The following is a 12,465-nucleotide window of genomic DNA, read 5'->3' on the forward strand; positions in this document are numbered from 1 at the left end:
ACTGCTTCTGGCCCCTAGACTCCCCTTACTTGGGACCAGCCTTAAAATACACAGGAGCCTGATCTGCCAGGAGTCCACCCCAGGAGTCTGACATGTTGAGAAATGCTTGATAAAACGCACTGTTCCCAGGACGTTTGTGGAAAACAAGCCAGGTGGGAAAGGCAGAGGACCCCCCCAGCAAGCACAGCAAGCAGAACAGCCCACACTGCAGCCGGATGCCAGCACAACCCGGGTACCTTTCCATTTCAGTGCACCATAAGATGTCCTCTTTCTCATTCATGAAGACGGGGAAATGCTGGTCTTTGCCCTGCTTTATGGAGTTTGACCTCGTAGTAATGGTCCTCACTTTGCTGAACTAGATGACGAAGAGGAGAAAAGAGGAATAAGCATGAAATCATTCACCAGCCAACATTGGTCATGAGTCTACCAAGTATGTCAGGTACTCGCCAAACCCTGACAGGGCCTGGTCCACCCAGGGGGCTGGGTATGGCTCTGAGTGAGCAGAGTTCACCAGGCAGGAGCCTCCGCAGACCCCACAGCCCCACTTTTCTTCCTTCTTGGAGGTCACCTAGCTAATCTTAGTCAGATCCATCTAGCCACAGAGTTTTTTTTTTTGTTTTTTTTTTTGAGATGGAGTCTCGCTCTGTCACCAGGCTGGAGTGCAGTGGCGTGATCTCAGCTCACTGTAACCTCCACCTCCTGGGTTCAAGTGATTCTCTCATGCCTCAGACTCCCGAGTAGCTGGGACTACAGGCACCCGCCACCACACCCAGCTAATTTTTGTATTTTTAGTCAGACAGGGTTTCACTGTGTTGGCCAGGCTGGTCTCAAACTCCTGACCTCAGGTGATCCGCCTGCCTCGGCCTCCCGAAGTGCTGGGATTACAGGCGTGAGCCATCGCACCCAGCCTAGCCACAGACTTTAGAAGTAGAAGCTGTAGCCACTATACTTTCCAAGTCTTCCAAAGAATTAGTTCTTTCAGAGGTGGAGTAACTTGTAGGCTAAAGGATGCCAAGTTACTGAGGGGCTCAAAGATGCTCTCGGAGCTGCCAGTGGTTCTGAATGCTGGAACCTGCCGACACAGAACCCAATGCCCCAGGTACTCACTCCAGGAGATTCCAGCTCCAGAGAGAAATGGAGCTTCCACATCACAGGAGGCTGCTCTGCTTTGAAGGTTTTTGTAATAGGTTTTGGCCAAAAAATTTAAAAATGAAAAAAAAAAAGCATAGCACGTCCAGGTCTTGGTAAAGACTCCTCAGTGTTTACCAGAGGGTGGTGGGCGACACTCACCAGGGAGGAAGGGCTGAAGGCCAGCAGCCCTGGGCCCTCCTCTGGCTGCCCTGCTGCATGACCCTGCACCGTCTCCTAAACTAGCTGGAGGAGCAGGCAGGACAAGGCCCTGGCCACACCTCCACCTCATCCTGCCCTTCCTTCTCCCTGCCCCCCAGCACAGGTTCTGGACGCTGGAGCTGACCTTGGCTATCCTGCCATGCTCCAGACACTCCTGCAGCTCCAGCTTATCATTCACAGTGGATGCCAACGGCCTAGGAGGCAGAAGAGAGACTGTAACGACAGAAACCTGGAGAACAGCAGGAAGGGCCCCAGCTGCACGACTCCCCTCCCTCCCCCAGCAGCCACTTATTCACAGGGTAAGACCCCCCTTCCCCAAATCACACACACACGCCAAAACCCTCTTCAAACTCCCCGCAAACACACGAACACACGCTGCAGCTCTACACAGACACAAATCCACCAAGTGTTAATCCTTAAAGGTAAATTCAAAAGTAGTCTCAAATTATGAATAGGCAGATAACACCTAGCAGAAAAGGAAAAAAAGCACAGCTATCTTTACATCAGTTAGTCTAAAATACACTGAGCTTTAAGCATCCCACTGCAAAGCAAGCTTTGGGGGTGACAATGTTTTGTATCTTGACTTGTGGTGATTGTTACATGGGTGTGACCACTAGATGAAATTAATCAAACCGCAAGCCTTAAATGTACAGTTTTAAAAGACTAAATTCTGGGCCAGGCACAGTGGCTCATGTCTGTAATCCCAGCCCTTTGGAAGACCGAGGCAGGCGGGTCACCTGAGGTCAGGAGTTTGAGTTCATCCTGGTCAACATGGTGAAACCCGTCTCTACTAATAATATAAAAATTACCCAGGTGTGGTGGCAGGTGTCTGTAATCCCAGCTACTCAGGAGGCTGAAGGCAGGAGAATCACTTGAACCTGGGAGGCGGAGGCTGCAGTGAGCCAGGATCGCGCCACTGCACTCCAGCCTGAGCAACAGAGCAAGACTCCGTCTCAAAAAAAAAAAAAAGACTTAAATTCTGCAGTTCCCTGAAGACCAAAAATTCTGTGACATTAAACATGTCACTTCCTAGGGTGCAGGCCAGATAACTGACCGGCTGTCCCCTTCAACACTGACCTTTCCTGACATGTAAGGATATTTAAGGAAGGCTTCCCTGACTGGCTCCAGGATCTCAGTGTGGGAACCGCGGGGCCTGCAGTCAAATCAGGTGCTCGACAGATGCCCCCGACTCTCGACCCTGCATGCAGGAGCTCTGCTTCTCCTAGAAGCTCAGAGTTTAGTATTTTAGAGTTGAAAGAAGCAGGTGAGAAATCCCCACAGGACCAAGGTCTGTCAGGAGACACTGAATGGTTCCATGAAAATACTTTATGGACCTCATTAGCCCATCCATTTCCCAATGCACACATATATCTTGGGAACTCTCGGTGGACAGTTTCAGGCCAGCTGCCCCCATGCCCCATCTCCTTCCCCTCAACAAGCCCTCGCCAGCAACTCTACCAAACATGTATGAGATGGGGAAGGTCCTCCAACTTCATGGGAATAGCAAGGAGGGAGACTGTTTGAGGCCAGGTGAAATGATGCCTTCTAGTTATACCAAGCAGCACACCACGGAGGTTTAACACCCATGACTCAGAACACTCTGGAAGATGCTTCCCTCCACAATGGTCAGGAACTGAGCAGCTCTCAGTGTGCTTTTGAATTGCCAACTCTGGACAATTTCTTTCGCCTAAAAAGCCTTTTTATAATGCCAGTTTTATACCTGATGAAATGAATTTTCTTCATTCCTAGATATTAAAATCTTTATCTGTGTAAACTAACTGAAGAAAATCTCTCCAAAAAAGGACCTGAAGCCAACAAACTGTGTGATTAGTAAAATTAAGTTAAGCAGAACCCTGAACTTGCATGCAGCCGCAGCAAGATGCCCTCTCCTGAAACAGGCTGTGGCCACGACTCCCCTTCCCAGCCCCAAAGCCATGCCCATGGCTTTGCCTCAGGAGAATCTAAGAACCAGAGGGTTCGGGACACATCACAATGTCAGAAAACCAACTACCTAACTCAGCAGCACATGACTCTTCTTTAGTATAAAGAGAGTACGACTCTAAAGGTCCTGCTTTAAGACCACTAGTTGTTGCTTTCAGATGAGTATTTTCTATACCCTGACTCCTCTTCCTCCTCAAGGAAAAGGAAATAAGGAACATGGCAGAGCAACTAGTCATTCAGCAGAGGCTGGCCAGAGAGGGCCCGGCTCAGGGGTCCCCCAACCATAGGCCATCCCACCTGCAGTCCCAGCCCACAGTCCCCCAGGCCCGGGAGCTTTCACCAACCTGTTCATACCGGGAAGGTTACCCCAGAAGTAGCGGGCCCTGTGTGCAGCTGACACTTCTTTGGCATCAATCATCACAGGGTTGGACTACAAAACAGGAGACGGTTTGAAGATGAGCCAAGGAGGAGCATGAAACAGCGCCGGCATGCTGCTGGGGTCGAGCCTTAAAGCCTCAAAGCCTCTTACTTCTCGCTCAGGAGCCACACACTGGGCTAGCCTGCAGCCTCCAGGAGAAGCTGGAATTACACCTAGCCACATTCCACAAGCTGTCACTGGAACGTTCTAGATCAGCATTGTCCAAATGAACTTCTGCGATGGTGGGATGTCCTCTACACTGTTCAATTCAGTGGCCACTAGCCCACTAGTACAGGTGGCTATTTTGTACCTAAAATGAGGCCAATGTGATTGAGGAGCTGAATGGTTAATGTTCATGTAAATAGCCGCATGTGGCTGGTGGCTACCATATTGCACAGTGCGGCTCTAGACTGTCTAGAGGCTGGGAGAGCCCAGGCTCCAGCGAGTATGCGTGTGTTTACCATGAGCCCTGATTATAACTCAAATAGACACCTGCTCACACTTATAGTCAGAACACCAGCTCACAGTGTGACCCACCCAAGACTCAGGAGCACGGGTGGGCTCGAGCTCCCAGAAGGGCCACTCCAAGTACGCCTCCGGCAGCAGAAGCCCTCTGCACGTGGCGCAGACTTGGCTCAGGGTTAAACGGGGACTCACATGATAAGGAATGAAAGCTGAGCTGAGTCCTGTTTTCTTCTCGAGTACCAGGGAATGAAGATAGGCCCTTCTTGCTCAGGGAAAACTGATTTTGTCCTCTTAAAGGTCCCGGTGTGTAACAAACACCATACAGAATGCACAACCCCAGGAGTCTGGCGCTCCACCCAATTTAGTGACAGGTCCTTCAACCCCAGAGGTTCACACCCACAATGCCACCTCTTAGAGTGAGACCACTGGCTCTTTCTGAGGTAGGCCTCTAACCCTGCTTCCTCCCTTTCTATCCGGGAAGCCTGGGGCTTCCCAAACAGGCCCCTTGCAAAGCAGAAGTCACCAGTCCCCAGCTCCACAATGCAGATGAGACAGGATGAAGCAGCAGTCCAAGGTAGAAGCCATTAGTGAGCTGGCCAAACCAAGGTTGCTGGCTATACCTCGAGAAATCGTGAGATGTCCCTCTTGTCACTAACGCCCATGGCCACCACATTCTCAAAGAGCCAGAAGAAGGGGCGATCATCTCCCTCCTTGGGCCGCGCATCATGCAGGAGGCGGTAGAACTCAAAGAAGAGCCGGCCAGTGCCCTCTGAGAGGTCGGAAGAGAAAGCCATCAGCTGGGGCTGTCTGCATAGGACAGTGGTGTGGCTCGGGCACGGGGAGGGCACGGGAAGACAGGGTCATCGGGAATAGCTGTCCCAGGGCAGAAATATCCAAGGAGGAAGCCTACGTGCAGAAGCACCAGCTGAGAAGGTGGAGGGGACAGGATGGTACCTACCGTAAAGGCCCTTGCGAGCAGGGTTGACGATGGAGAGGTCATTGCAGGGACTGCCCCCAATCACCAGATCGAATGGGCCCCACTCCTGGATCTGGGAGGATAAAGGCAAAGTGATGGGCCTGCTGTCCAGGGACAGAGGCAGACAGGAAGAAAGAGAAATTATCTGTGAACTTGGCAAAGAAGTCCTTTGACACGAAAGAGGAGACCCAGCTGCTCTGCAGGCTCACGACCCTAACTGCAACCATGGACAAGTCCTAAACAAGAAGGGGACCAAGTTGGATCATTTCTCAGGCCAGTGGGGAAATTAGTATCACCCAGGCAGGCAACACAGCCACCCAATGGGAAGGCGACCCACGTGAACGGCTGAGTCTGAAGGTACCTGTCACTCTGAGTGTCTTAGGCAGGGTGTCTGGGCCATGTGAGTGTCCTCCAATTGCCCTTCAGGACTCCAGAGGGCCTGTAGTCATGGTTAAGGGAAGACCCTGCCCGAGCCTCCCAGATATGGAAGCTGGTAAAGCTATTTGCCAAAAGTACTGGGAGGACAGGAACCTCTCTCTAATCCAAAAAGCTCTACTAGAAATGGCCCAGAAACCAGTCCAGGGAGTAGCCAGAGCTCAAGTAGGCACTATGTTGCCCAAGCTAGTCTTAAACCCCTGGCTTCAAGGGATTCTCCTACCTTGGCCTCCCAAAGTGCTGGCATTATAGGCATGAGCCACCATGCCTAGCCCAAATTCCCATTTCAATTTGCCCTTTACCCTCTCAAGACAGAGGACAAATGGAAGATAAGGAGAAAAAGAGGCTGGGGCAAAGGGTGAAGAGAAAGAGGGCAAATGAACAAAATGAAAGGAGGCAAGGGCTGCCTCCAGGTGCTGAGTGTGCAGGGTGGGGAAGACGGGCTGCGCCCCACAGCATGGACATACATGCTTCTGTGTGACGCTGCGGACGTCCCCGACGTACATGATCTTCCCCTGGTGCCGCACCATGCCCACCGTGATGGAGTCCTCACACACCTCCGAGGCAATGTAGCGGTCCACCTGAATGCCCAAGTCCTTCAGCACCAGGAGCCCTGCACCAGCCAGCAGACAGCACCGTTACTTGGAGCCATCTCCCTGGCACCCTGGTCTTGGCAGGTGAGCCTGCTGGCCAACAGGACCCATGGGGTCAGCTGTAGACCCAAGTCCTGTCTTTTCCCTGAAGATGCCTTAAATCCTTTCTGGATCCAACTGGAGTATCCACAGTAAGGACATCGAGGCTCTGTCTCATGCCTCGTTTGGCCTGTCTGGAAGGCTGTCAAAGCTGCAGAAAACTGACCCGAGTGTACACGGTTCCAGGATCCAGGAAGAATCGCAGCTGACTTTTTGGGGGCCTTTTCTTTGTTGTTGTCCGTCTACAGCTTGGTCCTTCCATACCCTCTTATCACCTCCTGCTGCAATTCTACCCCACCCTTTGAGACTCAACCTGAATGCTCCCTGCTCCACAAAGGTTTCATCAATGCCCTGCCCCATCCAATAGTCCCCTGGAATCCCCGCCCCCTCCGCTGTGAGTCCCCAACTCTGTGCATCCCTTGCCTCCCCATCAGAGTAGTTTCCATTCCTCACTCAGCCCTCTCGTGGATTGCAAAGGCTCTTCCAGACAGAAGAGGCCTCCTTCACTGTGCTTCCCGAGCTAACCACACTGATTTTCTTACTACGATCCCTCCCTCTCCAGAAATGCTAGTTGAACTGAGGCAAGGAAACAATCAGAGCAGATACCGAGAGGGTCTCAGGAGAAACAGGGTACGGCACTGTTTCTGCTGCTCCCAATACGTCCCCCAGCCAAGGAGCTTTTACAGCCTCCTGGGGTGTGACATGATTTAAGAAGGCCTCAAGGTTCCAGCCTGGGATACAAAAAGCCGTAAATGAACTTTTCTAGGTTTACAGAAGAGCAGCATGGAGCTGAGAACAGAAGACAAACATCTGGCCAGGGAAGCCACCCCCTCCGCCTCACCCTCTAACCAGGGTCCCTGGGTTGAGACCACCTATCTCTTTGGCCAAAGACACAAATTCTAAGAAGAGCTATTCCTTTCTTAAAAGCCAGGAAGCCTTGGCTAGGGGGCAGGGCAGGGGGTGGATGTGTCTTCACAACCTCCTAGGATGCTTTCTGCAGTGTCCAGAGTCACATGAAGCAAACAATGCCTACAGGGTGACCCAGCATCTCCTAAAGGTTTTCCTAAGGAGGGAGTGGTTCAAATATAGAAAGATATTCTATCACGATGCTTGTCACAGCACTACTTATAATAATAAAAAAATAGTAAATGATCTAATAAGGGTTCGTTAAGTAAATTACGGCAGTTTGACTCAATGGAACCCTACGTAGCACTTACAAATAAAGAATGTAGCTTTGGCCGGGTGCGGTGGCTCATGCCTGTAATCCCAGCACTTTGGGAGGCTGAGGTGGGCGGATCACAAGGTCAAGAGATCGAGTCCAGCCTGGCCAACATGGTGAAACCCCGTCTCTGCTAAAAAATACAAAAATTATCTGGGCGTGATGGTGGGTGCCTGTAGTCCCAGCTACTCGAGAGGCTGAGGCAGGAGAATCGCTTGAACCGGGGAGGCAGAGGTTGCAGCGGGCCGAGATGGCACCACTGCAGTCCAGCCTGGGCAACAGAGTGAGACTCCGTCTCAAAAAAAAAAAAAAAAAAAAAGTAGCTTTATATCGCTTGACATGAAAAAGCAGTCATAATATAATAAATGCAAGGCAAGTTACAAAACCGTGTGCATTCACTACCCACTTAATTTATCTATGTATGGAGGTATGGTCATATAAACACACACACACACAGAAAAAAATCTAAAAAGGACATATGCCAAAATATTAATAAAAGGATAATGGGTGATTTAAATAAGCCTTCTTTAGACTATCTTGTGTATAATCAAAACACAACAGAACTGTGTTACGTTTCTGTCTTGCTGAGTCTGTCCTCTGAGGCTCTGTGAAATCTCTGTGAATCGGACTAACGATCACTTGATCCTGTGTGGCTGAATCTTCTCCACTAAGGAAGTGCCCAGCAGACAGGCTGCTTTACCACCTATTTGACGTTTTTATTTTTGGTCAAATCTAAGTCCATGCACTGCATACATTTTCACTTCACACACAAGTTTCCCCTTTGGGGTAATATTTTAACAGCTATGAAGCTAACGATCATTTCGTTTTGCCAGAGTTGCCCACACACCTGGCTCCCCTGTCCTGGGACAAGGTGGCCAGAACCTCTTGGGCCTGCAACCCTCACCTGTAGCAATTCCATCAAAGAGAGACAGCACCCGGATGGGCTTCCTCTTCTCAGCTGGGACAGGTGGGTAAACCTTTGGAGGGTCCTAAGCAGTGAGCACAACAGGTCAGATGCATGCCCAGTGGTGTCCCAAGCTCCCACTCAGTGCTGGCCCTCCAGCCAGGCTCCTAAACCCACACACCCCGTGTGCAGCTCAGGTCCCACAACCACAGCTCAGCCAAGGGAGCTCGAGACCACGCCCCAGGCCCAGCACTCACAAATTCCTGGTCGTGGTTATTAGCGAAGAACATCTGGAGCCGGGAGGGCCAGTCCTCTCGCCGCCGCAGCAGCCCATAGGTACCCTTGTGCCCGCACATGTAGCAGTTCCAGGGGTCTTCCTTAATGGCTGCCTGGGCAGCCCCCGGCCCCACCAAGAGGTCTACACACTCCACGCAAAAGCACCTGGAAGGAAACTCAGTGAGCAGAGGAGACTCTCAGCCCTGGTCCAGGGAGGTCAAGGTGTGCTACCTGGAATGGAAAGACCAGGTCTGGAGCATTGCTGGGGGGGGAGGGGGGTCTGTGGGGAGGGGAGGGGAGGGGAGGGGAGGGGAGCCAGGTCGGGGGCGGGAGCCCGGGGCCCAGCCGAGGAGACCAGTCTCACCTGCAGCAGTTGTTGTTTCCGCACATGAGCACCTCGCGGCCCCCGCAGCAGATGGTGCAGTAGGACTGGTAGCCGTCGTCGTCGTACTGATACGCACACTCCAGAAAGCAGTTCTAGACAGCAGCGGGAAGGGTCAGAAACCACCAGGACGGGTCCCAGGACGGCCAGGACGAAGGGAGGCTCTGCACCCGGCCTCACAGAGCCTGACTCAGCCCTGGAGACATGATCCTGCCACCGCCCTAGCCACGGTCAGGCCCCAGCTGCAGATCTGGGCAGGGGAAACCTCGTCTGCCTGGGCACCGCCGTGGACAGAACCAAAGAGCAGCCTGAGGGCAAGGCCAGGAAGGGGGCTGCACCACCACCTGGGCCTCCGTGCAGCCCTGGGCTTTTCTCCTGGGCTCCCGAGGGCACAGCAACCCTGCTACACTCTGCCTGAGCTTGTCCCCACTGCTCTGCTCCCATCCCCACATCTGGGGACTAAAATGGGGCTTGAGAGAGATAAAGAATCTTTCAGAGGAGAAAAATGAGAGCAAGTGAAAAGCTTGAAGCCCAAGGGCCCATGTCATCAGGACTCTGCTTCCGGAGGAAGCTCTGAAGTCTACGTCACACGCATACCAGGTGTCACCCCGTACACGCCCAGAAGCGGTGGACACAGTCAGCCAGGGGGCCGAAGGGCTGGCCTCAACGGCACCTCTCCTGGGCGGGTGTGCTCCTACCTTGCAGTTTTGGCACATTCCTCCAACGAAGAGGGGGTGTTCCAGGGTGACGTTGAGGCTCCCACAGGAGATGCAGATGTCTGTAAGCAGAGTGAAGGGATGGGGTGAGTACAACCAAAGGACCTCTCCCTGCCTGGGCTGGAGCCCAGCACCAGACCAGCCACAAAAAAGGGGTGTGCTGGAGTGGCAGCCGGAAGAGTCCAGGGTGCCCCACAGAAAAGGGAGGCACTGTGGCCCTAGTCTCAGAATGCCATCATCTCAGAGCACCAATGCTACCATCCACAAACAGGGACAGAGTGACAGGACGACTGAAACTTGCTCATGAGAAGCAGCCCTGGCTCCAGGTTACTCAGGAGGGATTCCTGGGGTAATCCTCAAGTACTAACCCCTGCCCCAATCCTCCCAGGCTGAGGGTCCTGAGCCAGATCCAACAGCACCAGGCTGAGGAAGACAGCCCCGGCATGAGAGAGGTGAGCAAAGGTGAAAAGCTGAAAGGGGACCTGTAGGCGAGTTCAATCACACCCAAGAGGGGCTGCCCTTCTGTGGCCACTGGGGAGTCCCACACCCTGAAGGCCAGCCCATGCCATTGACAGGAGAGCAGAATCATGGCACCAGGAAGACAGACAGACGGTGCATGAAGCACGGTGGAGGTGGTGTGACACGCAGGACGTGGCCCCTGGTCCCATGTCATTCAAACCTTCCTAAGTGCCTATGCTACTCTGCCCCATGCCACACTAGGAGTGCCAGAGTTCCCAGGCAACAAACTTACCCTCAATGTTCCGGCACTTCTGCCGCACCTCATACACCAGCCGCTCTGCAAGGGGAGGAGAGCCGGCGTCAGAGGAGGCCGCGCCTGCTCCTCGGATGCAGGCCTCCTGGTGCCACCCTCTCCAGAAGCAGGCCAACTACCTCTTGTGCGCTCATCAATAATCTCCTTGACCTTGGGCTTCTCCGTTGTGCTCTTCCGGGGCTTTTTGGCTGGTGGAGGTGGTGCATAGGCAGCTGCCTCAGGTTCCACCCACATGTCTGTGTACACTTCTTTGTAGGGATTCTTCTCTTCTGGAGCAGGAAAGCAGGTGCCAAGGTCAGTTACAGGCTGAGAGGAAACCCCAGCCCCCTCCCCCACTCTCCTTATAGTGGGGTGCAGCCCGGTCTCCAACTTGTTCCCACCTCCCAACTCTATGGTTCCAGCCAGTTAACAGAGAGCAGGTCATTCAAGTCCTTACCCCAGGGCAAGAGAGACCCCAGTCATTCCCACTGGGCCCCTCTGTGGAGGCCTCGGCAGCCCTCCCTAAGCATGGCTTTCCCAGCCTTGGTGTGGCTCTGCCTGGCGGACAGGGGTCCCAGAAGGCTGGGTGCCCTTATTTACCTTCTGGTGGCTCCAGGCCCTTGGGGCCAGAGGGCTGGAAGCCCCCCAGCGCCCATTCAATCATGGGTTTGTTCTGCACCTCCACGGCCTTGGCAGTGTCACTCTCGTCGCTGTCATGGCACACCGGGAACAGCTTCCCTGCACGGCTGCTGGCCACCTGGAGGGTGACATGCCAGGGATGGGGTTGTCAGGACAGGCTGGAAGGCGGATGGGTCAGGCTCAAGGCCTGACTCTGAGTAGTGAGGGTGGCACAGGCAAGACGGGAGGAACCATCCAGGAGGTGGATGTGCATATAAAGGCGTGAGCGAGGTGGGGAGAAAGGAGTCGCTGCCTCCTGGGCCTCCATTCTGCTCAGGCCCGACCTGCACTCTAACTTCCAGGCCTCCTAGTGCTCTGGGCTCCTCCTCCGAGCTCCCAGCAGGGACACTCACCTGCAGGACCTCGTAGATGGCTTTGCGGTACATGGGCTGCTTGTTGTACGTGGCCTGGTGGAACGCACTGCAAAACGAGCTCAGCGGCATCAGCTTCTCAACACACACCTGGGGGGACAAGCCAGGCCTTGTTTGCTGCGGCTTGTACTTGCAAGCACCCACCCCGTGCCTCGTAACTGGCAGGGGCTGGGAGCCTTGAGAGTCAGTCTCAGCCCTGGAGGGGACCAGATGCAGTGATAAATAATTACCCGATGCAAAGAGGAGTCCAGACCAAGAGTAGGGAAGTACCTGAGTGCAGGTGGAAAGGAATTCTAGTGAATTCCTAAAACTGGGCCAGCATCCTAGCTCTCTGAGCCACAGGGGCAACCTAATTATCCCTACGGCTTCTTCCACCCACCACAGGCAGAGTAGGGGTGAGCAGAACCCACTTCTATCACCCCAATTCCAGACTGCCCCCAGCCAAAACCACAGGCCCTGGGATCAAGAACCTTCCCCCGCCCCAGGCTACTGCCAAACCCCACAACTCACCACTGAGAATTTGCCGTCTCCGAACCACATGACCCAGCGGGTGCCTTCAGCTGCTCGGCTCCGGCCCGTCATCCACCAAGACACAATGCGGCCTGGCCACCAGGAGAAGCCCCGCAGTTTCCCCCACACCAGCTCCCCAATGCCAAAGCCCCGGCCGTCCTGGAGCCCCAAGGAGCAGAAATCATTACACAGTGGTCACGAGGCCCTGCCACCCTGATCCCCCCATGGCAACCCCAGCCCTGGGCATCTGGGGGGCAGGACAGCCAGGAGGGAGCTCCATCTGAATGAGGCAAGACAGAGCAAAATCGGGGAGACGAAGAGGCCCAGGGTCAGGTGGAGAGAGCGAGCGGCCCGTGGGAGATGGAGAGAGGAGAGCAGGAC

General features: G+C 53.8%; 1 protein-coding gene across 5 annotated transcripts in view; it reads right to left on the minus strand.

The window, feature by feature from the left end:
* DNMT3A (DNA methyltransferase 3 alpha) overlaps positions 1 to 12,465 on the minus strand; it is a 110,321-nt gene that overhangs the window by 2,512 nt on the left and 95,344 nt on the right. For 4 of the 5 annotated variants that reach the window (XM_025354565.1, XM_025354564.1, XM_025354568.1 and 1 more), the window contains 15 exons: positions 12,085 to 12,243; positions 11,557 to 11,664; positions 11,126 to 11,282; positions 10,666 to 10,815; positions 10,526 to 10,570; positions 9,757 to 9,836; positions 9,041 to 9,153; positions 8,658 to 8,841; positions 8,401 to 8,485; positions 6,053 to 6,198; positions 5,133 to 5,223; positions 4,795 to 4,943; positions 3,636 to 3,721; positions 1,475 to 1,544; positions 237 to 355 (listed from right to left, as the gene is read on the minus strand). In XM_025354565.1, the coding sequence (XP_025210350.1) occupies positions 237 to 355; positions 1,475 to 1,544; positions 3,636 to 3,721; positions 4,795 to 4,943; positions 5,133 to 5,223; positions 6,053 to 6,198; positions 8,401 to 8,485; positions 8,658 to 8,841; positions 9,041 to 9,153; positions 9,757 to 9,836; positions 10,526 to 10,570; positions 10,666 to 10,815; positions 11,126 to 11,282; positions 11,557 to 11,664; positions 12,085 to 12,243 (1,742 nt within the window). Of the gene's footprint in view, positions 1 to 236; positions 356 to 1,474; positions 1,545 to 3,635; positions 3,722 to 3,820; positions 4,020 to 4,794; positions 4,944 to 5,132; positions 5,224 to 6,052; positions 6,199 to 8,400; positions 8,486 to 8,657; positions 8,842 to 9,040; positions 9,154 to 9,756; positions 9,837 to 10,525; positions 10,571 to 10,665; positions 10,816 to 11,125; positions 11,283 to 11,556; positions 11,665 to 12,084; positions 12,244 to 12,465 lie in introns of all 5 variants that reach the window. The other variant, XR_003115329.1, reaches the window with a different exon arrangement.

This window comes from Theropithecus gelada, chromosome 13, assembly GCF_003255815.1.
Source record: "Theropithecus gelada isolate Dixy chromosome 13, Tgel_1.0, whole genome shotgun sequence".
Taxonomy (NCBI): Eukaryota; Metazoa; Chordata; class Mammalia; order Primates; family Cercopithecidae; genus Theropithecus; species Theropithecus gelada.